This window comes from Magallana gigas, chromosome 2 (assembly GCF_963853765.1).
Source record: "Magallana gigas chromosome 2, xbMagGiga1.1, whole genome shotgun sequence".
NCBI lineage: Eukaryota > Metazoa > Mollusca > Bivalvia > Ostreida > Ostreidae > Magallana > Magallana gigas.
Window position 1 is genome coordinate 40,940,166 of NC_088854.1, and position 27,234 is coordinate 40,967,399.

Genomic DNA, 27,234 nt, shown 5'->3' on the forward strand with positions numbered 1-27,234 from the left:
AAGCATATGGTTACTGAGTAGTTTGTATAGAAGTAAATGGTCTGAACATATTTTTAATTTATTGGTTTTTCAACACAAGTTCTTAGAACTTATAAGAATCTCCTCCAAATAGATTACGTTTCAATTTTCATAAAACATGGTACATTTGTATTAAGTAGAAATTCAGTACATTAATGTAAATCTATTATAATTTGTTAACAATTTCTGCCTACCATATTGCATTTTTTTTTTCGGTCTTTGTTGCGTAGATTTATTAGTACTTCATGCATATGGTATCCCACTTAGTAGGAGTGTGCTATACATTTTTTTTTCTCTTCTGCAAACAGCAGCACGCGCGACCGTCATCAAATCCGGCTAATTTATGAGACATTTAATAGAGACGAAACTCATGATTTTGTCATTTGCTGATATGTTGTATGAATATATCAAAAATACATATATAGGCCCCTGGTAAAGAAAATATTGGCCAGTCGCGAGCGAACTGATGTTTGTAGCAGTAATTATGCATGCATCGACTCGAGTTCGTTTATGTTTATTCAGATTTTGCTATTAGTGCTTCATTGTATACTAGTACTATATAATATCAAGAGTAAATATCGCCAAAACTAGGTTTTAATATTTATGGATGTGGAAATTAATATCTTGTTTACCGAGTTCTCAGATAAGGGACATCTAAAGTGAACTTTTCAAGTTTTAAGCACTCGTACTTTAAAGCTGATAAGAGGCTGGGGCGTGATAAACGAAAGTGTTTGAAACGACAACACAATGGAGGTATGTAGAATTTTTTTGCTACGAACAAATTCCTCTAAACATTCTTTTTCTTTTGCTTAAAAGGATATTGACTATTTTCACATTATTATTTTCTTACGCCTTTGGAGTTTTGATATTCTATGTGCATATATTATTTGGATTGTCTATAGAAATAACCTTTGTTGTAATTTATACAAAGAACATCATTTCGCAATTGATTAAGTTATTTAGATCATATTTTCCCCGTCATCTCATTTTTGTGGTGAGACTCTCCATGGAAAGAACAGAAAAAATTGAAGTTTGAAAGACCTACGCTATTTCTCAAAATTAACCGTCATGACTTAATCGATCTATCCTTATTTTACAGCAAAAATTTGCTTTTAACTGAAGTAGTATTTGAAGTATACAATTAAAGAGTAATTTGTATTATCAGTAATTCTAGTAAACGCAAAGATTTGTTGATTTTTGTAGAGTTATAGCTTCCATTCTAATATTTAAAAAAAAAAATTACTTTTTTTTTTAATTTGAAGATCTTTCGTTTGAGTCTCTCTCTCTCTCTCTCTCTCTCTCTCTCTCTCTCTCTCTCTCTCTCTCTCTCTCTCTCTCTCTCTCTCTCTCTCTCTCTCAAACACTTCCCCTTGTTCACATAAATAACAAGCAACTTGATTCTCTTTTCTATATAATTGCTTTTAAAGATCTTATCCGATTTTTTTCCTCTCAATTGATTAATGAATAGAGGAAATGTGATATAAAGGAGACCGACACAATATTCTGTTTACATATATAGATTCTAAAAATCCCCCCAAGGCTTGTCAATATAACTTCTCCAGTAAGTGAGGTTTAAGACAAAGACATGGGATAATACTGGACATTGCACATAAATTAACCTCTCTTTCTCTCTGTCGTGGATTTATTGGCAATCTGTATCTAGGATAGATAGATGTAAGCAAATCCTTTAGGTCAACAAATTCCGCCGATTCACGCCGCAAATAGGTGGTATGTATACCTTGTTTGTCTTATTTTAACTGTATATACATGTACATGTATACCGTATCTGTGTCAAACCTCTTTCAAATATTTTAGAAGTATACATTTCTGCATTTGTGCGTGATGATAATTGTTTCTTCATTTTTCATAGTTTCCAACGGGTCAAGTTTTGGTTGGTTGGGGGTGGGGGGTGGGGGATTCGTATGAATGTCGTTTTTGTTAAATCAACCATTCCTTGACATGCAATGGAATAGAAATACGTTTCAATGACAACATTGAAATGCACACAGGAAATATTTCAGTTGACAAGTGTATGAAATTCACTCTGGGTATATGTGTCAATGGAAAATTGTATGAAATGTACACACCGGGTATTTCAAAAATTGTCAATGACAGCTGCATGAAATGCACGGTGTGTCAGCTACATGACATACACCGATATGTACACACATACACATTATCTAATCTGCATCCGTTTCAGATCCTCTAAGAGCTAGACATTAATAGGTTGGTTTTGACATTAACATGTAGGTTAACGGTCGTAAGTTTAACATGTATCTAATTCTTAAATATCATAGCATATATGTATATTTCCAGTTTACCAGACCGTTTGTTGGGGATGGTGGAGGTCAACACCCCCCCCCCCCCACACACACACACACATACATACCCTCGTTTTTATGTCCCCCTCATCTGCTGTCGTGTCTTCTCAAAAGAATTTTGACAGGACGTAAAACAATCAGTCAAAATGAGTATAACGTAAAGGTATCCACAAACACAATCCTCCTCTTTCCTGCCCCCCCCCCCCCCCCCTTCCTCGCTATTGTGGTTTGTGAGCTGTCCTAGTCTTTTTCTTAATACCAAATGTACGTTGTGAAAACGGTATTCGAAATATCATCCATTCTTAGAATTGTGATATGAAATATATCAATACCACCCATGATGTTGTTTTCTATTTTTTATGATCTTTACCATTCACGGATTCTTTTGGGAGAAAAAAAACCCAGTGGGTCTAAGAACATAATAACAGCCTTTCACTGTCGCTTACCTTGTTTTATTTGACATCGCACTAATGGACCCTGTTAAGTGATTTTAAAAACATTTCCTCTGCGATGTCAGCGCAGTTATTTACGACATTTATGGATTTATCAACATTTTAAAACTGAAGTACATTTCCTAGATCAACAAAAAGTGATATAGACAGGTTTTAGTTTCAATTAAAGGATTAAGTGTCACTGCACTGCAACCCCAACCTCACTGAAAATAAACAAGAAAATGAACACGTACATGTATTAATTTACGTGGTAAAAACGTTGACATTATATAAATAGTGCCTGTTTTGGAGGGTAACTGTTGGAATTGACACCCCGAGAAAACCATTGTCAACAGATGCGAAGCGGAGGTTGACAATGGTTTTTGAGGGGTGTCAATTTCAACAGTTACCCTCCTAAACAGGCACTATTTATTTTATTATACTGAATGTCTTTATTTTAAAGAAAATTTTATTGCTTTCATACAGAAATAAAGTGAATTCTACGGCAAACCGTACGCGCATAATTTACGCGCATGTAACAATTTGTTGTGTTACCCGTTGCCAAGTGTCTAATAGAACGGATTTCCAACTGCGTCTAAACCAATCAGATTTCAGTATTTAACATGAAAGTATAATAAAATATAATATCATTCGCGGATCCAAACTCCCAATCCCTGAAAAATTTAAACTTTAAACAAATTATTTTGACTTCATTAGATTAACAAAATAAAGTTATCAAAATAACCCTTGAACATCCCCCCCTCCCCCTTTAACTTTATCCCTCAGACCCCCACCCACCTCAAAAATCTTTTTATATATCCGCGCATAAAATGAGGACGAATTCCGTCAATCCTCTTCGTTTGAAATACCGGTTTTATTCTATAGATATAGATTAAGGTAAATCAGAGGGTTTTTTAAAATTGATATTTCTGTAGTACATGACAGAATTAGATCTAAAAAAAAAAAAAGAACACCAACACAGTTCGTCGAACTCATTCGTTGTTTTTCGATAAATTAAGGTAAATAAATTTTAATACTGTGATTTTATCTATAAAGATTATTCTTTTTGTAATAGAAAAGCAATCCCTACAACAATATAGCATGTTATTTTCATAATACATGTAATATGTAATTTTCGTTTTTAGCTCTTTTATATCTTATTTTCATGTCACACGTAGTCTTATGTTAAAGGTTTGCCTTTTTTATTTTTTTAAGACAGATAGATTTCGGTCATATCACGAAATCATTGAAGAAAACTTCAATATAAGCGTGTTAATGATGTTTATTTCTACGGGCATTTCAAGTGATATATGAATTTGTTCTTTTTAATACACCCATGTGTAGAATTACGTAACAGGCAAGTTAAAAAAGGCAAGTGCATACTTAAACTCAGTGAAACTATATAGAAACCCCAGACGTGAAACGACTTTGCACCCATAACTTCATTCTCTTATTTATTTTTCTTAAATTATACGCCTGTGATGATTTAAAAGGGCGATAAAGAAATTGGAAAAAAAAAATAAAAGAACTGCAAACCGGTATATAGCAATTTTCATCCACAGGATATAAGTATCGAAAACCGGTATGAAACAGTTTTTTCTTCTTTGATGGGATAGGGGAATATTTATGGAACTTTATAGGTAATTCTTGTACTGTTTATTTACGTTAATATGTAATATATAAAATCTCATCATTTTCTGTCTCTTTCGTGTATAAATCACCGGTATGCATTACCTATGTAGACAGTCGTAATCATTCTTTCTATGGGGGATAGGGCTTTCAAATAAACAGTGACGGTCTCTGTTGCACCTTGATAACCATCTATCGTGGTGGATTGCCTACCTGGCGATTGATGGATGATAATATTTTAGGCAAACGTTGGCCGACGTTAATTCTCGTGTATAAAAATCCATGTTAAATTAGTCTTGTTTTTAGATCATTGACATAAACATGGAGGTAAGGTTTCTCTTTTTCTCGTGCTTAAAATCTCTCTCTCTCTCTCTCTCTCTCTCTCTCTCTCTCTCTCTCTCTCTCTCTCTCTCTCTCTCTCTCTCTCTCTCTCTCTCTCTCTCTCTCTCTCTCTGTTATATGCGTTGTATTGTTAGATTTGGACACAATCAAGTTTTCCCAGTTTTACACCCATCATTTGAAGCATTACATACTTTCAAATTTGCTATTATGATTGAGAAGATTGTGTTGACAAGGGCACTGGGCAAAAGTCAACATTCTTAATTTTTTTGAAAACTCTCCTCCTGTTTTAACTTTAACACATACTTTTCACAATATTAGTTGTAGAGTTATACCAAAAGTCATTTAAATATGCAAATAATTAAAACAGGTACAACTGATATACATTTCGAAATTCAATTTAATTGTTATTTCTAAAGAATACTTTCTAATTGAAAAATAAATTAGAAACGTTCAAGATTTCTTTATGAGCAATTGCACTTTGGAAAACAGGAAGCATAATGCTTATGTAGTCCTTATTATCAAGATTGTCAATGATATATTGTTTGTCAGTCTGTTTCTGATACCGATATTAATGTCAACACAAATATATTTTTGCCACGAGGTATATCCCCAGACTACCAGGTGAATATATGGTAGGTATACATATCGTGACGGTCTGGATTTCAAATGTCAGCTATTTTTTTCTAATCATATAGACATAGTTTTCACTGATTTAAAATTAAATGAAAAGTTAAAAATGAGTTCATGAACATATGAATAATATTTTTCATTTAAAAAGAAATAAGATCTAGAATAGCCTAAGGATAATTTAAATTATTATTAATTATACACATGTTTGAGAGAATATATGTGCGTATTAAACGGGCACATGCCACAAAAGTTAACAAAATTGTTCTGTTCGATTCCTGGGGCTGTTTTTCACAGGTTTTCAAAAATCAAATGAAAATTTAACCAATTATGTCGAACTGTTGTTAATTCGGTCAGTCGAAGTCATCGTTTCTTTTATGCTTAACATACCTTTTGGCTCCATGCAATTTGTGTTACGTAATTATGTAATTAATCTTTAATTGTTAAGCCAATTGATTTACCTGTTATAAAGTAGTGATGAGTTCTGTCTAATTGAATCAACTCTATATTGTTTGAGTAGCTATGTTCTAGTATATTTGACTGACATCATGGGATTTGTAAATTAGCAGCTGTGTTCCCTTAAGTTGGTCTGCAGTCCTAAATAATGAAATTTTGAGAAGAATAAAGAAAACTGTAAGTAGATCATTTTCAACTCCATAAGACTGAGATATTGACAAAACAATATTAATTTATTCTTTTAGTCTAAACAGAATAAGGTGCCTGTACAGGTATAAAGGCAGACCAATAACAAAGTAAGAGTAATTACACGAACAGAAATTCAATGCATGCGTGGTCTGATGAAAAAAGGTATACATAAAAAAAGGTAAAGGTTCATTTGTTTAAATTATGCAAAAATAAATAAAATATATAAATAAGAAAACCATTTAATATGCAAATAGGAAGAGATCAAAATAGTTTAAAGCGCTATTGTTTCATTGAAAGCGACAATAGTATTCACCCTGAAGGCATTCCAGGGGATTACTCATCTAAACTTTTTTCTCTTTCTTTCTTTCTTTTAATTCTGTCAAGGTTAACTCTATTTTATTGCGGTCGATTGCAGTGCATGATTCAAAATATAATGCGAGCAGTTTTAAAAATTGTCGTGCAAATTCGTGTAACTACTAGTATTAACGTTGTATTCTGCAAACCAGACACGCTTTAAATAATGGATCTTTAGATATCATAGATTAAATCAGCCAATTGCAGACAAAATGTCATGGGAATGGATGGTTTTACATGCATACAACTAAACACACATGTACATCACTCTGCACTTATATGAAAAAATTGGGACACAGTCTAAATAAACTTCAACCAAAATAAAAAGTGGAATGTTAAACACTGACATTTCTCATTGTTCAGGCAAACAATATTAATTTCATAGTCGCAATGTTTGCTTTTTATAATAAAATAGTCATTTCATGAGAAAAAAACTAGGGCAGCTATGATATGCTAGCTACAACGGCTAAGTTAGAATATGGTATCAGTTTAATTGATACCCGTTTCCATTGGCAAATCGGTACTTTGTTTATGCAGAAAATGTAAACAAATAAACACATAAAACAAACGGTGATTCAATAAGGTACACGTTTTATGACTTTGCAAGGGTTATAAAGTCCCTGACAGCATTTCGAAGTTTTTTTTGTTTTTTTTTTTTTACATTTTACATACATATTTAGTATACTAGCCAGCAACATTCAAGACTCTGTGAAAATGGAAAAAATATATTTAAAATCGTCGTTGAAGCTAACCGATCAAGTGATGTTTCATGGTGTTATGTCGTTAGTTTATTTAATCTTATAAGAGATTTTATAACCACCCTAAAATCAAATCATAACCCGAGGTCAGGTTAAACATCTATTTATATCACCCTAAACCCGACCTTTAAATGAGAACGATTTCCGCTGCACAAAATAGTTGAATGGGCGTTACTTGTTATGTACCCGTAACTCCCCAAAACAGGAAGGAGGTGGTCGTGTACAATCCTTAGTCTATGAAATTCTAACAGGTTTGCGATTCTGTGTTTCTGTTTTTGAACCTCAGGTGCGTTATTTTAGAATTCGTTAATGAATCTTGTAGTCATCTTCAGAGTGGGCAGATAAGGTTACCTATTTGTTCTATAGGAGAAGCCATAGACCTCGAGTTATGGAATGCTTGTTTACCTTATCTGTGCCCTACCTCTTGACTCGCCCACGGGTTTCGTAGCTTAAAAGAAAACCCTCTGTTTTCTTGATAGATTATTAAAAAAAGAAGACGCACTGAGAGTCCTATCGTTATCATTAGTTTGCAAACGTATGAATGAATAATTTGTTTTTCTGTTTCAGGTAAATCAGTCATTCGACCATGTCGGGGTTTTTCCGCGCACTGAGGCGTGTCGCCAGTCGAATGTCACTCAGACGTAAGAAAAAACGTCGACCCAACTTAAAACGGACTTTGGAACAAGAACCAAAGGAAGAAATTAAACCCAACGCTCAGTCCAGCATAGAAGCAGACGACAAGCTTGATTTTTCAATTTCAGTAGACGTTTACAGAGAAAGACCAATCGACGTCACTGACGCTAACGGAAGCGTCGCAAAACCAGACAAAAACATGGCGGACAAGACGAAATCGTCTGACGATACGTCTTCGTTATCTTCTGACTCGGACGAGAAAAAGACCCCGACCACAAAGTCGAAGAACATATTTAGAATGAAAGTAAAAGAAAAAGTTTTGAAGAAACAATTTGACGAGTGTGACCCGGAAGTGTGCGTGGACATGCTGAAATCCCCGACCGTCAAGGCGTTCACAGCCCTCAAAAACAAACTGAAGAAGTCGGACAAGGTCTGGGTGCAGGGCTTTCTGGACGCTGGCGGGCTCGATGTGTTGTTGGACGCTGTTGACATCATCGGGAGCCGACGCGTCACGAACCTGTCGGAGGCACTGAAGATGTTGGAGTGCGTCTCGTGCGTCACCAAACTGGTCAACTCCAAGAGTGGGCTCTCTTTCTTGGTCACCCATGGCAGTTATACCCAAAAGTTGGTCAAGGGTAAGACAAGTTTGTTTTTTTTCTTGTCAAACTAGGATACCATATATTTACACATATAGTTGAGTAGACGAAGTAGCATATCAAGGTATTGACTGGGATTGGAAATGTAAAAGTGACAGTTGCATAAATACATGTACATGTAAACGGAATATTTTGACATACACTCTGCTATCTAACAATGGTATTAACTGCATCGCTTGCAGTTTCTATAGAATAACGAAGTGTTTATACATCGCTGCTCACATCTAAAGTTCTTCATCCTTTCCAACCGAGACAGACGAACCTATTGGTCACTGCGTGAGAAATCACGACGAGTTATAAGATTACCTCGTATTAAATGGAGAACATAGAGAAACAATCGATAATATTAAGCTGTAGAATTGTAAGGTTAACATTCCGTCCCGAAATGTCCTGAGTCAATTGACTCGGACAGACATGTATCTTGATCAGTTTTATATTGTGTGTATTTGTAAGCTGTTGTTTGTCTACAATGTATTCGAGAATATGTTTCACATATATTGGAGGAGTCAACTTATCCTAAAAAGGGTATAATTTTTATTTTCAATTAAGATTGAATGTATAGAAAATATCCGCATCCCTAAAATAAACACACACAAAAACCCACACAAAACCCAATAAAATGAACAAGCCCTCAACCTCCACTACAGTCTGATTAAAACCACCGCCTTCTCGATGACTGTAGGCGAACGGGGAGAAGGGGGGGGGGGTAATCAGACTGCCTCCACCGTGGAAGTAGACGAAGTTTGATGTATGCATACTGCAAACCAACTTTTATTCGCGTGCGATAAATATTCGCGAGGTTTGCGAGGACCTCAACGTGGTGAATATTTCCCGCCGCGAACCAGTTGTTATTATATATTGTTATACTTTCATGTTAAATACTGAAATCTGATTGGTTAAGACGCAGTTAATAATATTTACTATTACCCTCAGCGTTAGTAACGCACTTAGCAACGGGTAACATTAAAAAATGTTACATGCGCGAACATTATGCGCGTACGGTTCGCTGTAGAATTCACGTTATTCCTATATAAAAGCAGTAAAATTTTCTTAAAAATTTTAAAAAAGACATTCAGTATAACAAAATAAATAGTGCCTGTTTGGGAGGATAACAGTTGAAATTGACACCCCTCGAAAACCATTGTCAACCTCCGCTTCGCGTCGGTTGACAATGGTTTTCTCGGGGTGTCAATTTCAACTGTTACCCTCCCAAACAGGCACTATTTATATAGTTGTCATAACAAAGTGGGTCTGGACAAGGCTTGGTCGCGAACAATAGTCGTCGCGAACCAGTTTATAATAAATAAATCGCGAAATAAGATCATCGCGAATAAAAGTTGGTTTACATTATCCTACATATTTCTAGATATGATAACTGTCCATATTTGAATTATTTAAATTAAATTCAAACAGAGATGTGGAATAAGAGCTATTGACTTTGGTTACTTCCGGTCTATACTTTACTTCTGGAGCCTAAGATGACGGCGAATCGGTTGATCTTATAGCATAGGTTGCAAAAACTTTAATACTGTGATATAGATGGATAGCACACATGTAGCGATAGGTTTGTCAAAAATGGATTTCAGTGCGGTCTGTCACTTAACTTTAATGGCCCGCTGCTTTCTACAAAAAAAAAAAACAAAACAAAACAAAACCAAAAAATAAATAAATAAATAAATCCCCCCCCCTAAAAAACCCCCCAACAACCCAGTAGCAACTCTTCTTTCGCAAGGAAACACCAGTTTTATTTCATCCAACAATTTTGTACATCTTTAGATGATAAAGAGGTAATGCACATTGATCAATTTTATTTACGATAAAATGCATCTAAACGATTAATATTCTTGAATGGACGTAAAAAGTCCTTAAAAAAAGGAAGAAGAAAAAACCGACTTTTATTACAACTAACGCTACCTGTTTCAAATTGTTTATTAAAAGCAAAATGGTTCATTAAATCAGAACTAAAACACACACAAACACAATATGGGTATAAGTGTTCCAGCCGGTATATTACGAAGATTTTTTTCATAAATGGTGCTTGCTCTTGTCTGTAATATTCATGATACATGTATTAGTTTGGTCCAGATTGAACTTTTTACGTGGGAGACTCCATATTTGGGATCGAACTTGCAACTCAAATAACATTTTCCAAAACCTTGCAATATTTACACAAAACCAGACCTTTTTATTGATTGAAGATTTAAACGTTAGAATTTGTGTAAGTCTATAAATTTGGCTAAGCTACATTGTGTGAGTTTACGAGTTCACTTATTAGATAAGTGTGTTCACAGCTTGTAAAATCGTGTAGCGTTTCACGAGATAAACACCAACTGCAAAATTTATTGTTCTTTGGTCTGAAACAATACCAATTGATTCATATATCAACACCAGATGTGGAGAAGATCACATCTAATATTTCACCAGATCTCTTTCCCTTCTCCCAATGTGAGTAAATCGTCAATTACAACATACATGAGAAGTCTAGAAAGTTCTCGAGCTCTCTAATCGTTGCTAAGACTGTGTCATGCGCATTACATGTAATTTTAATTTGCAGACCGTATCACAGGCACTTGTTTCTGAGAATTTTTTTTACCCTATAGCACGTGTTATTATACTAAAGGGTAATTTTTTTTCTCAGAAACAAGTGCCTGTGGACCGTATCCCCGTATTTTATTGGGCTGCAAAATAAAAAAAATTCATATCTTGTTACCTTTAATTGAATTTTACATCGTAAATATCCACATCAGTATCATAATAAAAATCGTGGAATTTCGCTATAATTTGTCTGGCGAAGGGCCATTTTACAGTCGAACAAATATTGAAATAATAACGAGCCCCCACCCCTTCCAGCCAACTTTTTAAACTTGATGATTGAGAGAGGCGGATATGTCTTTATATAGCTAGCCCTAATTCAGTAAATAACGTGTTATTTAATGATTAATAAAAAATAATAACCCTTTACTTGTTCATTATTCTCACACCTAACCAGCATTATTAATTAAGCATATCAATTTGTTACGATGTTGTCTTTTCAATTCCAAAATACGCAATGTGCAGTGAAGTGCAAACAGACAGTGCTGAATTGTTTATCGATTGCTTAACCAACTGCATGCTTGAAGCATCCGAAGGCAGGTGTCAGAAAAAGCCTTTAATAAGCCAGATTTGAGAAAGTAAAAAAATGTTGACACATCTGAGGTTTTTTATTGCAAAATGAAGCTAAATTTGTACATGCGATGTTCATAGCGAATTTCGCTAGTTTTCTTACTTCTGATCATGGACTAGAGCCATGCCTTGCCTCTTGAGAAAAGTGATTTGCGAGGCAATTTTTCCTTTCGTTAGCATTTTGTAGACACAAATGCTGGGATGAGTAGAAATTGTCTGTGGCCCTAGAGCTATTCTGCCACAGTAACAGTTTATGATGAATACAGTGTGTTTTTAATTGCATGAATAATTTAATATCGTCATGAAGAAATTGGCAACCTCTGGAGACATCTTTGCAGCTGCAAATGAAATAGAAATTTGTGTACGTACATTACATGAAAAATTAATTTCTTATGGGTGCATTTTATAATGCAGACGAAATCTTGCAACCAGACATATGTATCATTTACCATATAGTAATTGCATTTTAAAAAAAAAATCTTTGAAGCCATAATATATCATTTTTTATAAACGAAATAGAAATATGGCACCGTTTGCATTTTATATAAACATCAGTAAAACAAGTTCTTGAGCCATTTCCTCTAAACGTTGGCAACTATAATTATTTGTTTCTATCGGAATATCACCTCCATCCAGATAAAGTCGTTACATGAGAATAATCCAAATCCTATTCAAGGACTGCACCCAGTGCTATTATAGAAGATCTTAGATCAATTACGGCGACAGTCAACCCAGGGTCTTGCCGATATGTACGTAGCTTATGAGACTTGCTTTTAGATTCCAAAGATTTTGAAATAGTGAATGAAGTATCCGTCGTTTTGCCCCCGAATCGATACAAAACTGCTGGGTTTCGACGTGTGAATACATCAGCATTACTATATATATGGACTCGCGCACCTGAAAACACGAGTGGACTCTATGCCGCGGCACCAGGAAGCGCTTCCTGGAAATTTATCATGGAGAATTCCGGGTACGTGTCCGATGTGGACTCGGAGGAAACCCCTCACAAAAGCAGGTGCAAAAGGTGTAGCTCCGATACCAACCTGGCAGACATCGTTAACGATCTGTCTTTGACCAATTCTTGTGTTTTTCTTCTACGTCGTCCTTCTGTGGTGAATTTTTGTCGTCTTCGAAAAAAGCTTGATAGCGACGACAAAAGGTGGATCTTGGATTTTCTGAGGCGAGATGGCCTGGATTTGCTGTTTGAATGTCTTGGGGATTTGGCAAAGTACACCAGTAATTTTTCCAACCTTGTACTCCGGATTGAGTGCATTATGTGTATTAAGACCGTGATGAATTCGGTGATAGGACTTCAGTCGTTAATTAGCACTGGGTATGGGCCGCAATTCGCTGGAGGTATATACACTTTTCTCATTTTTAACTACTTTAGATAAATGTTTTGTTAAAAAAAACATAGAACAAAATAAATCGAATTGTGGCGTCATCAAGGCCAATATACAAAAATGAACGTTGAATTTGATCGTTCGTTATCCCTTTACATGAAACGATACCAAAATTTTGTATAATATATTTGATCAACAACGTGTGCTGTGTGATATTATAACAAGAGCTTATTAGCAGAAAATCACAATATGTGCCAAAGTAATGGATATTTGATGTAGAATATGATGATTAAGTGTACAATGCAATTGATTTATGAAATATCATTCTACGCATTGGCTTATGGTTTATGTATGATGGAAACCATGCTGTTCAGAAAGCCGATTTGTAAAAAACACGGAGGATTGCCTGCTCTCTCTCTCTCTCTCTCTCTCTCTCTCTCTCTCTCTCTCTCTCTCTCTCTCTCTCTCTCTCTCTGCATATGCACCATATTTCAGCTAAATAACACTCTGACTGGCATGCATGTACAAAATCAATATAAATTAATGAACACAAAAATTAAATTCATAACTTGATGTTGATGACAATCTCTGTCGGTTCCGAAAATTTATATAAAACCTCTGTTGTCAGTGATTTTTATCAATTAAAAACAATACGTCCCTTAGATCCTACTTGGGAGCCTCTCAATTACAGAAAATTTAAACGATAGTCAAGCCTTCAGTTCTGGAATTGAATTTGGAGCTGAGAATCAATAGTTCTCATTTTCATCCGTTTTAAGGGAATATGCATCATCCGATTATCAAACATACGGGGATTTTGCTTTATTTTCAATTATACATTAAATCTCTTTGTTGCCTGTCTTCCGGCAACTGTAGAGCTTTAGTTACGAAACCGATGAAGATTCAAATTAATGTTCCTCAGCTGCAGTTCCGGCTCGATATAGGAAGTCGATGAGTTTCTCACATAATTTTAGTCTGTTTGAGTTATTATTGGTACAACCATACAAACATTACCCACAGGAGCCGGTCTTTTGAAAGGAAAAAGCCTCACAGAGCTGGTAAAACAGTTTATCAGCATCACCAGATACGCTGATCTTCAGCAAGGATAGTCAAACATAGTCGTAAGGGTTTTGTTCTAATATGTTGCAAACGCCAATTTATTATTTTAACGCTGTTTTTGAGAGAGAGAGAGAGAGAGAGAGAGAGAGAGAGAGAGAGAGAGAGAGAGAGAGAGAGAGAGAGAAAATTAGTGTTCGATACTCCCCTACTTTACACCATTTTTTTCTTCTCTATTTCAATGAACGTACATAAATAGTCAATTTTTTTATTAGCTGTAGAGATGTTTTCTCAGGTACAATGTAAGACATTTTATGCATCATATTTACGACAGTTTATTAGAAAGTCATTCTTATTTTAAGAAAACATCGATAATATATTTTAATATAATGATCAGAAAAGATTGAAGTGAAACATTAATAAATGAATCTTCTCCGGTTGTCCGTGTTTAGATCTATAGAATGTAAAAATGCAATTATTTCGAGATCCATTAGAACCATTTTAACAAGAGCTTGGACTTTGGGTAGTTGTGTCAAACGGCAATGTGACGTAGGCCTATCTATTTCATTGCTAGCCATTCAGCCATGGCTCTTTGAAATCAACAAAGTCTGGCCTGGCTTTTGAGTTAAGACTACATAATCGGTGTGTTTTTCGCTTGAAACCAGCGTCAAAGGTCTTGTTAAAATGGTTCTAAGTCACTAAAGAGAGGTTTTATCAATTTTTTTTCATGTTGCGTAATTTTTGCCAGCGAGCTTCTTGCTTTTTGCATTGGCATGGTACATGTATCCTATCCAGTAATATACCTGTTATTGTGTTTCATATGCCTTTGTCATGTAGGCAAATCACGTCATATCAGCGTCTGTTGCAGACATATTGTGTATATTCTAGTCAGTTTCTGGAAAACTGAAAACTGAAGCCAATTGCAATTCAGCTTAAACAGTAGAACATTAATTGATATGGGAAACCTACACAACACGCTTCATTTATTATTTAAAGAAGTTCCAGCGAAAACGCAATCTTTTATGGCGAAAAAATATCACTCGATTGCTCATTATCGTATGCATGCTCCTCGAAATTTTTATTTTAAACTTTTGGAAAAATCACAAATTACATCTCATTCAACACAAAAAATTGTGATATTATATATATATATATATATATATATATATATATATATATATATATATATATATATATATATATATATATATATATATATATATATATATATATATATATATATATAATATAACTTATGTACATAACTTATGTACATTCACCTGAAGAAGGATGTAAATCCAGAGAGCTAGTGAATAGAAACTTTGGAACTGGTCATTTTCTTTTTCTTTTTTGATTATTTATACTGTGTGATATCACCTTTCACTCATTTTGGATTACATATATATATATATATATATATATATATATATATATATATATATATATATATATATATATATATATATATATATATATTAACTAATGTTTTACTAATTTTCGGTCCTTTTTTTTTCTCCTTGCAGCCCTTGACACAAATAATGTGATGGTAAAGAAGCAAGTGTTCGAACTGTTATCGGCACTGTGCGTCTACTCTACTGATGGATTCAGACTCACAATGGATGCGCTAGACAGCTTTAAGGTATAAAGAATTTACAATTATTTTCTAGCGATAGATTAACGAATCCTTGTTTTTGTGTTACCGTCATTTACAGATGTTTTTTGTACATTAAAAAAAACAAGAATCTTTCTTCTTTGTTAGTTTCGAAACAAACCTGACAAACAAATGTTATTATGTAAAAGGATTTTTATTCAGTCGTTAACGACTTACAGGTTTTATGAACTGATGAACAGTAAAGGAAAAAACCTGATTTTGTAACCAAAAGAAAAAGATTTTTTTTTCACTGTCAGAGAAACTGAACTCCTTTAAACGAAACCAATATTTAATTGGTTCGGGTTTTTATTACTAGATGAAATTATTTAGAGAATATTTACCTGCTTTTAACGTTTAATATGAGTTCAAAAGACATCCTAGTGCAAAGAGATAGTTGATACATTATACCTAATTCACTCAGGGTAGTATGGTTTTGAAAGTTAAAAAAAACATGATAAAGCATCCAAAACAACATTGTGTGACGTTCACATCATTATCTTGAAAGCTCCATTTCTTTATCCACAAAAACGCTTTGATCAAATCGTTCATCTGACTAGAAGCAGTGACATATTATCTTTGGGAAATTCTTTACTAGTAATTCTTATTACCCCAGCCCCCATCATCATTAAAGTTGGAAATGTAAGCTATGCCTCTATTTGTCAGACACCCAATGCCGACACGTCACTTCTGTTCGTCAGTATATACTTAACAAAATTATCGGTCTGGTTTTTTTTTACATGTATATTTTTAGTTTAAAAAAAAATGATAAAGCGAATTTAAAAAGACAGTGTATATGGCATCACACAATGATAGTATTGATGTTAGTTAGTTGAATCAGGTTTTATTTTAGATATGTACACGTTAAAACTAGTATGTTACACTACCATTCATTTTTTACATGCATCTTTATTTCACATCTTTTCTTGAGAGAAATTAACTTCTGAAATGATATTCAGTTTAAGAAAAAGAAAACCCAATACTAAATACCCCCCCCCCCCCCCGCCCTCCAAAAAAAAAAAGAAATTCGTATTTTGTTCTCTGTCTTTATACATATTGTCATTTTTAACAGACGCTGAAAAAACAGAGATACCGCTTCAGTCTGATCGTGAACGAACTCAGAATGGCCGACCTGGTCCCATACAAGACCACGCTAATGGCGTTCATCAACTGTATCATCGTGGCTAATGAAGAACTTGAGGACAGGACTAGAGTCCGCAATGAATTCATCGGTGGGTCTAAAATATTCACTTCAAGTCGAAATTCCGACATTAAGGAGACTGGATTGTCAACAAATTACCTATCACATCCACTTTAATATTTTAGATATGACTGTATATATAAGCCATAAACTATAATTTTTGTAAAGATAAATTGTATAGATATTTTCGCTGTAAGATTTAAATATTTTTATCTATTTTAATACATAACTCTTCTTTTTTAATAAAGAGATTAGTAAAGTCTATATGATACACTCGACCATCAAGCTCTCTTAACTCTACTTAACGTGTATCTTGATATTACGCGGATTGGGACCTGACTTTACGTGTATTCTATATTTGAAAAACGAATTAGGCTAAGTAGAAGATAAGGGACAAATATATACAGCACACTGGGCTAGTGTAGAAATTAAAGTGTACTTAGCACGCTAAAAGAGGTTTTCTAATTAGCAGGAAATGGGAATAGTAAAAAGGATCACGCAATGACTGGTTGTAAAATAAGAACCAAGAAATCAAAGTTATAAAAATATACAATTTTTTTTATAAATATAAATGTTCTATTTCAGTGTGGATAAAAAAATAATTGTTTTAATTTAGAAAGGGTATTGATTTTCTGTTATATATGGGTTTTGCATCTAGTTTCTCTTGTACCGAAAATGAAACTCCGGGAAAGTCCTTTACAGAGCAAAGCCCTCGGACTTTCGTTTATGTAATGTTATAACAATACATTGATAGTGAGAACTAAACATGCGTATAACTTCATAATTGTATAGTGTTGTGGTTAATTATTATTATGGATGACTTTAACAGAATAACGTGTGTAAAAGGTGAGAAGATTTTATAATTTAACAATATTGTGTGTTTAGAGTCATAAGTTTCACGTACGTTTGAATTGATACTCATCATTCAGAAATGGCGTCAGCTTTAAATAAACGTTGATTATAAAATGGATTTTAATAATTATAAAACTGTTTATGAAAGCAATTGCAATTATAGAACTATGAACGCAGTTGATAGTTGTCGACCATATAAACCGAGGAGGCAGTATGAATTTAAAACTCATTTCATTGCAGGATTAAACATACTGGACCTAATAAACAATTTACGTAACGAAGACGACGAAGATCTGATTATCCAGTGCGACGTTTTCGACGAGGAGAAGCAGTCTGACGATGAAGAAATGGCGGCCTTGAATCCAGCCTGTGTTGATATTAACGACCACAAAGAGGTGTTCAACGCTCTTTACCACAAGGTCAGGGGCTCCAAAAAAAATAAACCCAGCACAATGCAGTATTCAGAAAATCCCCCAGATACCATAACTTCCCAACTTGATGAACCACACACTATTGTTACAAAGACGATTCGATATTAGCACATCCCACTCAGGAGCGTTTACGACGTTATTAATACATTATTGTTATACCTGGGATCATAGAAAAAAGAAACCTCATAACCTTTTGCGTGACAGCTACCGGATTCTCCTTAACTCCGGCTCCCTTATTTATTTTTGATTTCAAAATCATTGAAGACCAGCCTTGAGTGGGTTTTTTTCTGCTTGAGAGAATAAAAGATTACAAGATAGTAGGAGTGCAGTCGGTAGCTTTAGTTGCAAAACCAGTTTCTTTTATTACGGACATACTCCAGTATTATAAATAGTGCAGAATTTAATGAATGAGTAAATGAATGAATAGTATTGAATGTCGCAATGCAACCACTGGTTTTTGTAATTGCAGTGTAGACTAGTCCATTATAATGAAAAATTGACGTTGCTAGTCACAGGACTATACTTTTGAAATAACGAGTTTATCTACGACGAAAAATCGTTTACGTAAATCTTGACTTGGCGTTACACAATTATTCAAGAGTGATTTTTTTTCATCGAATTCTTTTAAAGGTTAGGTTTGAATGAAATATCTACCACACTCTAAGACAGCTGGTGATTACATTGGCAATGTTCTCAAAAGAGAAGCATGAACCAATCAAATTACAGAAAATCGAAATTGGCGCCAAATTTGAAAATTTGAATAAAATCGGCCCTATGTCACCCAGTCTACCTCCTGATTTTTTTACGCTGTAAAACAAAATATCCTATCTATAAGACTTGCTTATAATCATTCTACGTCGCACACACCACAAAAACAATATTCTTTTACTGATTAGCATACAAGACAGAAGACGTTATCATAATTATTGATCTGTTCCATAAATACTTCAAAGTACAGGAATGATCTTCCTCAGAGATCTGTTGATACACGAAGATAGAATTGGGTCAATGAACTCATGTGACACATTATTTTATATTATATAGGTCTACAATACTCCTATAGCCGATGTGTTCCTAAATGTACTGCAAACCCTTCTTCAAATCGAACCGGAAAATCCGCTGAGGTAAGACTTTATCGGATTGGGCTCTTTATCTTCTCTTTGTGGTTAGTTTGATATGCTGTAAGGTTGTCGTTAACCAAGTTACTGGCTGTAGGAAAAAAGGTAAGCAGGGTAATTAAAATCATCAGTGAAATATCAAAAGTCTCTGACAAGATAACATGGTATCCTGGACTTTGATAAAAACGAGATTGCTGAAAAAAGAGTTTAATTAAAAAATGGGCGTGATTTTGAAACAGTTGAAATTTGATTTATAGGAACTTGTTAGGGAAAACAAAAAACAGTCTTAAAACAGAATATTATTTAAAAACCGAAGTCTTGGGAATTATGATGACTATTAGATATTTTGCAAATAAACGAGATAAATTCTGAAAATATTTTATTTTCAGTGACGTCCAATGGAACATTGTGGAGACGTCGGTACGAAGAGCCTTTCTGATCGACGAGGCCCACGTCAACAGATCTGCCCTGGGGGGAGCGGATTTACTACCCAGGTACCCGGGGAAGTCCACGGGAGTTCAGACCGACCCTATCCCCCTTAACAGAACGCTGTCCGAGCCACCTCGAGGGAACGTTCATTTAATGACCAGTGTTATAAAAGAACATTCCGCAGATATTAAAGAAGCTTTAGAAGCAAGATTAAGTAGCCATCCAAAGCCTACCTGTGATACTCTCAAGAGAATTGACAAGGAGATAGACCGGTGTTTTGATTTTGTGAACGACAATCCATCGTCCCCTGATGACGTTAAAAATGACGGCGCTTCAGGGCCATCTTCCCATTTAACAACGAATGAAGAGAATATTAGCAGTTCAGAAACATCAACGACATTTTCACCCCCTCCACCCCCTCCCCCTCCACCGCCTCCACCCCCTGTACCAGGAAGTCAAGAATCAAACCGATGTCCTCCTTTTAATTCATCTGATTCAGCACCTGTCCCTCCTCCACCCCCACCTCCACCCCCTCCCCTCCCAGGTACGGGTCATTGTCCCCCTCCACCTCCCCCTGCCCCGCCCCTTCCACCTGGTTTAGCCCCACCCCCTCCTCCTCCGCCACCACCCCCTCCTCCAGGCATGGGGCCACCCATACCACCCCCTCCCCCGCCACCTCCAGGAGTTGGAATTCCGGCCCCTCCCCCACCTCCCCCACCCCCGGGTTGTGGACCTCCGCCGCCACCTGGGATGGTGAAAGCACGACCAGCTCCACTGACATTCTCCAGTAATCAAATTGCATCTAATACAATGTGGACGCCAACCCCTAAACACAAGATGAAAACATTCAACTGGACCAAAGTCCCATCTCATACTATATCATGTAAGTGTGAACGATTGCGAAATATAATCAAAATGATTTCACAAATATGTAGATTTTAAATATATATATTCATGATTTCTGAAAGACATGTATCATAAGTTATTACTGTCAAAAAACCATGTAATATAAATCATGCATATCTATTCAATGCAGCCCATGAAAATGTCTGGAAAGAAATCTTGGACATGCAGGATCACATCAGCGTGAAGTATGAAGCCTTGGAGCAGCTGTTCTGCCAGAAGCAGATTATGAAGGCCAAAGAAAACGAGAAGAAAAAAGTGAAACCGCCATCGGAGGTAAATATTAATGGCTCCGTTGTCTCAGATTGTCTGTAGTGACGTGAAGAAGTCACATCGAAATATTCAATTATTAGTGTTCTGGGTGATTGACAAAACCTTTCGTGTCGAAATGCAGTAAAGCTTTGTGAGAATTGGAAAAAGCACGTCTGGGATCTGTATATGTCGATTTGTTTCCGCTTAAAGGCGACCACTTCTGTTTCAATGGTTAATTTTATTGCAATGCTATCGAGGTTTTTCCCCGTAAACGCTTTCTTTTTATTTGAAATTCATTCTTTTGGTGTTGTTTGCTATGTCTTTTTCAATTTTGGTACGATCACGAAACGCACAAAAACTCTATTAATTAATTTTGATAGATTTTTTGTTATAATTGTTTTAATGTCTTATTTGTCTTGTTCCAATTGTTATCAAATTTTGGTTTTCATGTCTTATTCTTGTTTTAGATTTTACTACTTGATACGAAAAGGAGTATGAATGTAAATATCTTCCTGAAACAGTTCAAATGCAGCCACAGTGAAATCATATCAATGATTGAGTCTGGCGATATGAATACCATTGGTTCAGAGCGCCTGCGCGGTTTGCAAAAAATACTTCCGGAAACCGATGAGGTATTGTTCCTTAAGTAACAACGTTAAAGTGATCAATATGGAGATAACTCTATTTCATGACTTAAAAATATTAATAAATTGGATTTGTGTAGTATATTGTTTAGAGCATGTACGACTTCGTTTTGACATTTACATGATCATTATTTCGTGTTTGATAAAACGTGATAGTCGTCGAGTTTCAATATCTTTGCGGTTTTGTTTCAAGTCATATTTCTCTATTTTTTTGAAGTGATGTGTCAATAGGTTGTCTTTTTTGCCACCATTGTTCGCCCCGTGCTTCGATTCTAGAATTCTACTCCGTCATCGGAGTGAACATTATCATGTAGATGCAATTTCAAACACAACGATTATTGATAAACTGACATATGGTCTATACTCTTTCGAGAGTTCAATGTTTAACTTAAGGTAGTCCTATACTCGGCACTAAATGGGCTCAATCATTAAAAGCTTAGCTTTAAATGATAAATATACATTCAAGCAATACATATACAAAAGAAAATATGTATGTTTACATGCTAGTTTGTTTGTTATCACCTCTCAGACGGGTGCACCCCCTTGCGAAAATTATTGACAATTATAAAATTTGCCAGACGTCCTTTTTTCCTAAAAATAATTACCAATTTTGGGAAAATTAGAACTGAACATACAAAATAGAGTATAAATATTTATTTAAGCCATATCTCATCAATAATTTTGCGCAAATTGTTGTAAGTAAGTACGCTTTATGAACCTGGTGTATCAAAATAGAATACAAAAAATGCAATGCTAGTATCGCGTTTGGTAATTTTTTTACTATTTTATGGACTCAAACTTAAATTCATGGTGTTTACTCTATAGATTGACATCTTAGAAAAAAGATTTGGTAAAATAAATTATATGTTGACGGATTACTTTTCACGCTATAAGCTCTAAACCAAGTAGACCCTGACGAAAAAATCCGTAAAAATCACATTTTTCTACAGTTTTCTGCCTAGATGTTAGATATCATTTAAATGATGTTAGATATCATTTAAACATTAATTAATTGACGATTGATTAAATTCGGAATAGCTTCTGTCTCTAAATTTAAACCGGTTTCAGTAAAAGAAAAATAAAAATTGGGGGGGGGGGTCAAAACAAAGAAGATATAAGCATACCTGAGATCCTGGTTAATCAGAAACTTCGTTTTTCATTTTACTTTAAAACAGAATCGAGTTTCTCAACATTAATCATTTCTATCTCTCATAGAATACATTTATTACCGTTCTCATTGCTTATTATTGCTATTGTTTACAACAGCGATGTAGAGCAAAATCAATACCGGGTATCAAAAACGCTTTGTAAAAGTCGACCAATATTGTAAAATCCGTATTATGACGTAGTGCGATACTCGGACTACTTTAATATTTCACACCGTGGATTAAATGTTTTTGCAATGATAACATAAAAATCTCATGTAATACGATAAATTTCTCGGTAGGCTATGCCATAACTTTTTACGTATGTAACAGCTGTTAGAATTATATTTGTTCTAAACATGAAATAAACCGCTTAAATTTTTTTTTTAAGTATTATTGATTTGGACCTCAAATAAAAACGAAAATTATTATATTCTTAATAATTTGTGCTTTTAAAATTGAAAATTATCAACTATCTAATAAATAATATAGCCTCTCCTTTTGCAGTAATATAGGTTGAAACCGAGTATTTCAGTGCATGGAGTAAAAGCAATATTGGACCATAGTACACGTACCATCCTGCTACCACCAACATTCGACAAATACCGCGACATTTGTGACAAGTACCACCGGGGTACTTGTTTTTCCATTTTTGATAATTGCTGCGCCGTCCCTAATTTTTTGGAAATTGCTACTTTATTGTAACATGCGGTAAATCGCATTTTTATGGAGTAAGCTATTTTCATTGTTTTATTCTCTTGGGAAATTTTTTTCCTATCAAATTGCATCTGTTATCTTAAGAAAGATTTTTAAATAACTGCACTTTACCATTAGCCATCACACTGCGCATCTTGAAACATAAATTAACTGAATATTTTCCTTTTAATCTCACAGCTAAGTTTTAGCCCATCAAACTGTAAACTGTAAGGAATTTCTTATAACCCGTTGCCTGTCGTTCGTCCGTCCATCTGTCCGTCCGTCTGTAAAATATTCATCACAAATTCAACCAAACTTTGCATATAAGCTTTCTTTATGTGAAAGCAAATGAAGCATGTATACTAATTCAAAAATAAAATTAACCCGCAAAAAAATAAGGTTGTGTCAGATCATTATATCTACTTTTAGAAACATTTTTCTTCATCTTTAGGTAAACCTGGTGAAAGGTTTCGAGGGCGACAAAGAAAAGCTAGGCAATGCAGAGAAATTCTTCTCCGTATTCATTCAGTTACCAGCCTTTAAAATCCGTATCGATGGCCTGGTTCTAAAGGACGAGTTTCGACTTACTATGGACTCGTTACTACCTAACATCACTGCCTTTGTGAGCGCGTGCCAGCACCTCTTGGAGAACGAATCCTTCAAAGTCTTCTTACGTTACGTATTGCACGCTGGGAATTTCATGAATGCGGTTAGTATAATTAAAGTCTTAAAAAAACAAAAATCATAAAATGTAGATTATTGAGAACATAAATATAAAAAATAATGACATGCGCAAATTTCATGCTTAATTCATAACTCCTTTTTATATGTGACATAATTTTGACAAAGTCTTAAAGTTTGTGTGTTTTATTTTCTCTCGCTAATAATTTGTGACTGAGTGGCCTAAAGCTAGTTAGCTAAATAAGTAATAAAAATTATACCGTATACTTTATCAAGAAAACCTTCCTTTTCCCTCCAACTCTTTTTGTCGTACTGGTCTGCATGAGATTAATATGCTGAATACATGTATGTCATCCCGTAACAAAAATTCAAAATTATTCTCCACGTTTTTGTTTGATGTCCATTAAATAACCCAAAGAACCTAAATTTACATAAGCTTTGACATAAAATAAGTATCAAGCTTTTGGTATATTGACATTAAACCATGTAATCTTTTGACAGGGAGGTTACGCTGGCAATGCCATGGGGTTCCGCATCAACTCCTTGAATAAGCTGATGGACACGAGGGCCAACAAGCCGCGGGTCACCCTCCTGCACTACCTGGTGGGGGAGGCAGAGAAAGAGAACCAGGACGCCCTCAACTTCGTGGAGGAGCTCTCCCCAGATCTGGCCAAAGCGTCAAAGTAAGCCCAGTTTCTGCAACTAATGTTAAGCTTAAAAAAATGAATCGATTTTTAATATTCATGTATTTTCACTGAGCACATTTTTTTGTTGTTGAGTTTGTCCAAGAGATCAAATCTTTATGCTCATCAAAATGATATATGAAACACTCAAATTAAGGTATCTTTGACTTTTTCATTCCTTCGATGAAATTGATGTCTATGAATATTAATGATATTACGTACAGAATAATCTTCGTAGCATAATTCATGATCATACCTGTCTATTCTCATCCTTTCACAAAACTAATTTGAGTTGGGTTTCAAATTGCAGTTTTATTACTCCGTGTAAAAATCTTGTTTTTATCAAATATTTGTTTGATATTTCTTGCATTTTAAAATTTTTTTTAAGGTTCACAGTAGATGCTTTAACAGCGGAAGTGAGACAAATTAAAACCAGTGTCACTAAACTCCATAAAGATCTAGAGAGCTGTCCAGATGACGTCAAAAACCAACTCAAAACTTTTATACAAGTAAGGCACACTAGTATGTAATACAACTTTAGTGAAAATATAAACTGTGAATTTCGGATATCAGTAGTTTAACAATACTTTCACTAGGTTATAAAACGGAAAGAAAAAAAAATATTCTTAAATTTAGTATATGAAAAATAAACCAATTTCACTTGAATTTGATGTTTGTTTCATTAATACTATATCTCGGAGTAATTGCGCGAATGAACCGAACATTTTATTTTCTATTTAATCTGGCTAAACCAACATTCTACCCACTGGCTTCTTCAAAGGAAGGAAAAAAAATTTAAATTTGAAGCATGAATATATAAACTTATCCTACTCGAAGCTCATTACTATTTCAGAGAAATTGTGCGAATGAACCTAACGTCTTATTTTCTATTCTAAATATCTAAATAAACATTCTACCAATCATTAAAGTGTATATAATATATACTGTTCGTACACTTGCACAAAATTAATTTGCCACTATCCTGTTCTGCGTAGGATGCTGAAAAGGAGATGGAGGCATTGGACAAAGGTCTGCAGAAAATAGCCGAGCTGACGAAACAACTGGTTAATTACTTCTGTGAAAACGAGAAAAGTTTCAAAATAGAGGAATGCATCAGTAACTTAAACACATTCTGTGATCGGGTGAAACAATGCCAAAAGGTAAAACTCAGTACAATGTCTAATTACAAGTATGTTATCTACATGCTTGAATGGTATATGAATTGTCAGGACCCGTATCCTCTTATAGAAAAGAAGATTTCTGTGTTAAAGATAGGAAAATATTGAAATTAAATCGAAATTTAAATTTAAAAAAAAACCACTGAGGTTTTCTCTTGGGTAAATAAGGGAAAAAATACTTTCAAAAATTTAGTAAGATTTGATTGTTAGTTTGATTTTATATAATTTAATTGTTGGCTATTTTCCTTGAATAACATAAAATTTGTCTTAACAAAAATCCATCTTGTTTAAACAGGAGAATCTGCAGAGGAAACAGCAAGAAGAGAAAGCTGAGCGTAGAAAGAAACAACAACAGGAAATGGCAAGCAGACGGGCCAAAAGTAGATTAATCATTATTGTTACTTTGTTACTTTCCTTTGATCAAGTTATTCATTGTATGTCTGTTTGACTAAATGGTGATTTGTTTTTCTTGCTTAAGGTGGCCCTACTGTAATAGAACCAGAAGAGGACGGCTGTATAATAGATCGTTTGTTACAGGATATTAAGAAGGGATTCAAGCTCAGGAAAACAAGCCCGTCGCCTTCATCTAGCAACAAGAAAGACGTCAAAAGCTCTCCTCTCCCTTCTCCAAAGCGGGTCGTCAAAATGGCGTCATCTCCTTCGCTGGATGTGCGAACCACAAAGGTTTCGTCATCAGTGGTTGACACGGTGAAAGAAAACAACGAGGAAATTCGGACAACAAGTGACAATGGTAGCAAGGAATCGGGAACGGATTGGTCAGAGACCTCCATTAAAGACCCCCAAAAAACACAACCGGAATGTTCTTCCGAGAACTTGTCAATTACTTCTAAATCACAATCAAATAATGATCAAAATAATGACGTTGAGTGTGTAGTTGATGACGTTAAAATTTGTGTCGCTGATGGCGGTGAAAAGTCTCCTGTCGGCGAAAACGGGATTTCTACGCAATCTTCGGAAGATGTCCCCGTAAAACATTCAGCGACAGACTCACAGGCGTAATTACATGGAATTAAAAACATGCACTGTTTTCCGATATTGTGATATTTGGAGTTGTACAATCTATGAATTCCATTCTGTATTCATGTTTAATTAAGTATCAAATTAAAATATTTTTGATTTATTAAACTTTTTATCATTATAGATAAATCGTCGATTATTTTACTTTTTTGGATGATAATTAAGTAAACTTAAAAGCAACCCTTGATTCTGCATCTCAAGTGGAGTACATATGATTCAATGGTCAAAGGTCGCTGGTTCGAGTCCACCCATAGGCGCTCCCTAGCTAATTTTGTAAATGTCGAACGATATCTGTTCATCATTTACAAAATTAGCTGGGTAGCGTCTACGGCCCATCAAGCTACATCAAGGTACCAGCTTACG

The 27,234-nt window shown here is 34.8% G+C and overlaps 1 protein-coding gene across 6 annotated transcripts; it reads left to right on the forward strand.

Annotated features, from left to right (window-relative positions):
- The first annotated feature begins 516 nt into the window (after positions 1–516).
- Positions 517–26,979, forward strand: LOC105336275 (inverted formin-2). Of its 6 annotated transcripts, none has more exons than XM_034462391.2 (15): positions 517–771; positions 7,693–8,393; positions 15,496–15,611; positions 16,693–16,852; positions 17,914–18,092; positions 19,149–19,228; positions 19,612–20,534; positions 20,688–20,830; positions 21,274–21,438; positions 23,743–24,000; positions 24,474–24,655; positions 25,044–25,164; positions 25,651–25,815; positions 26,129–26,213; positions 26,312–26,979. In XM_034462391.2, the coding sequence occupies exons 2-15, from the start codon at positions 7,712–7,714 to the stop codon at positions 26,851–26,853; spliced, it is 3,801 nt and encodes a 1,266-aa protein (XP_034318282.2). In that variant the 5' UTR covers positions 517–771; positions 7,693–7,711; the 3' UTR covers positions 26,854–26,979. The 6 variants fall into 6 exon arrangements, with proteins under 6 accessions (XP_034318282.2, XP_034318285.2, XP_034318284.2 ...); XM_034462394.2 differs by lacking the exon at positions 517–771 and adding an exon at positions 1,598–1,746; XM_034462393.2 differs by lacking the exon at positions 517–771 and adding an exon at positions 4,212–4,352.
- Positions 26,980–27,234: the final 255 nt, after the last annotated feature.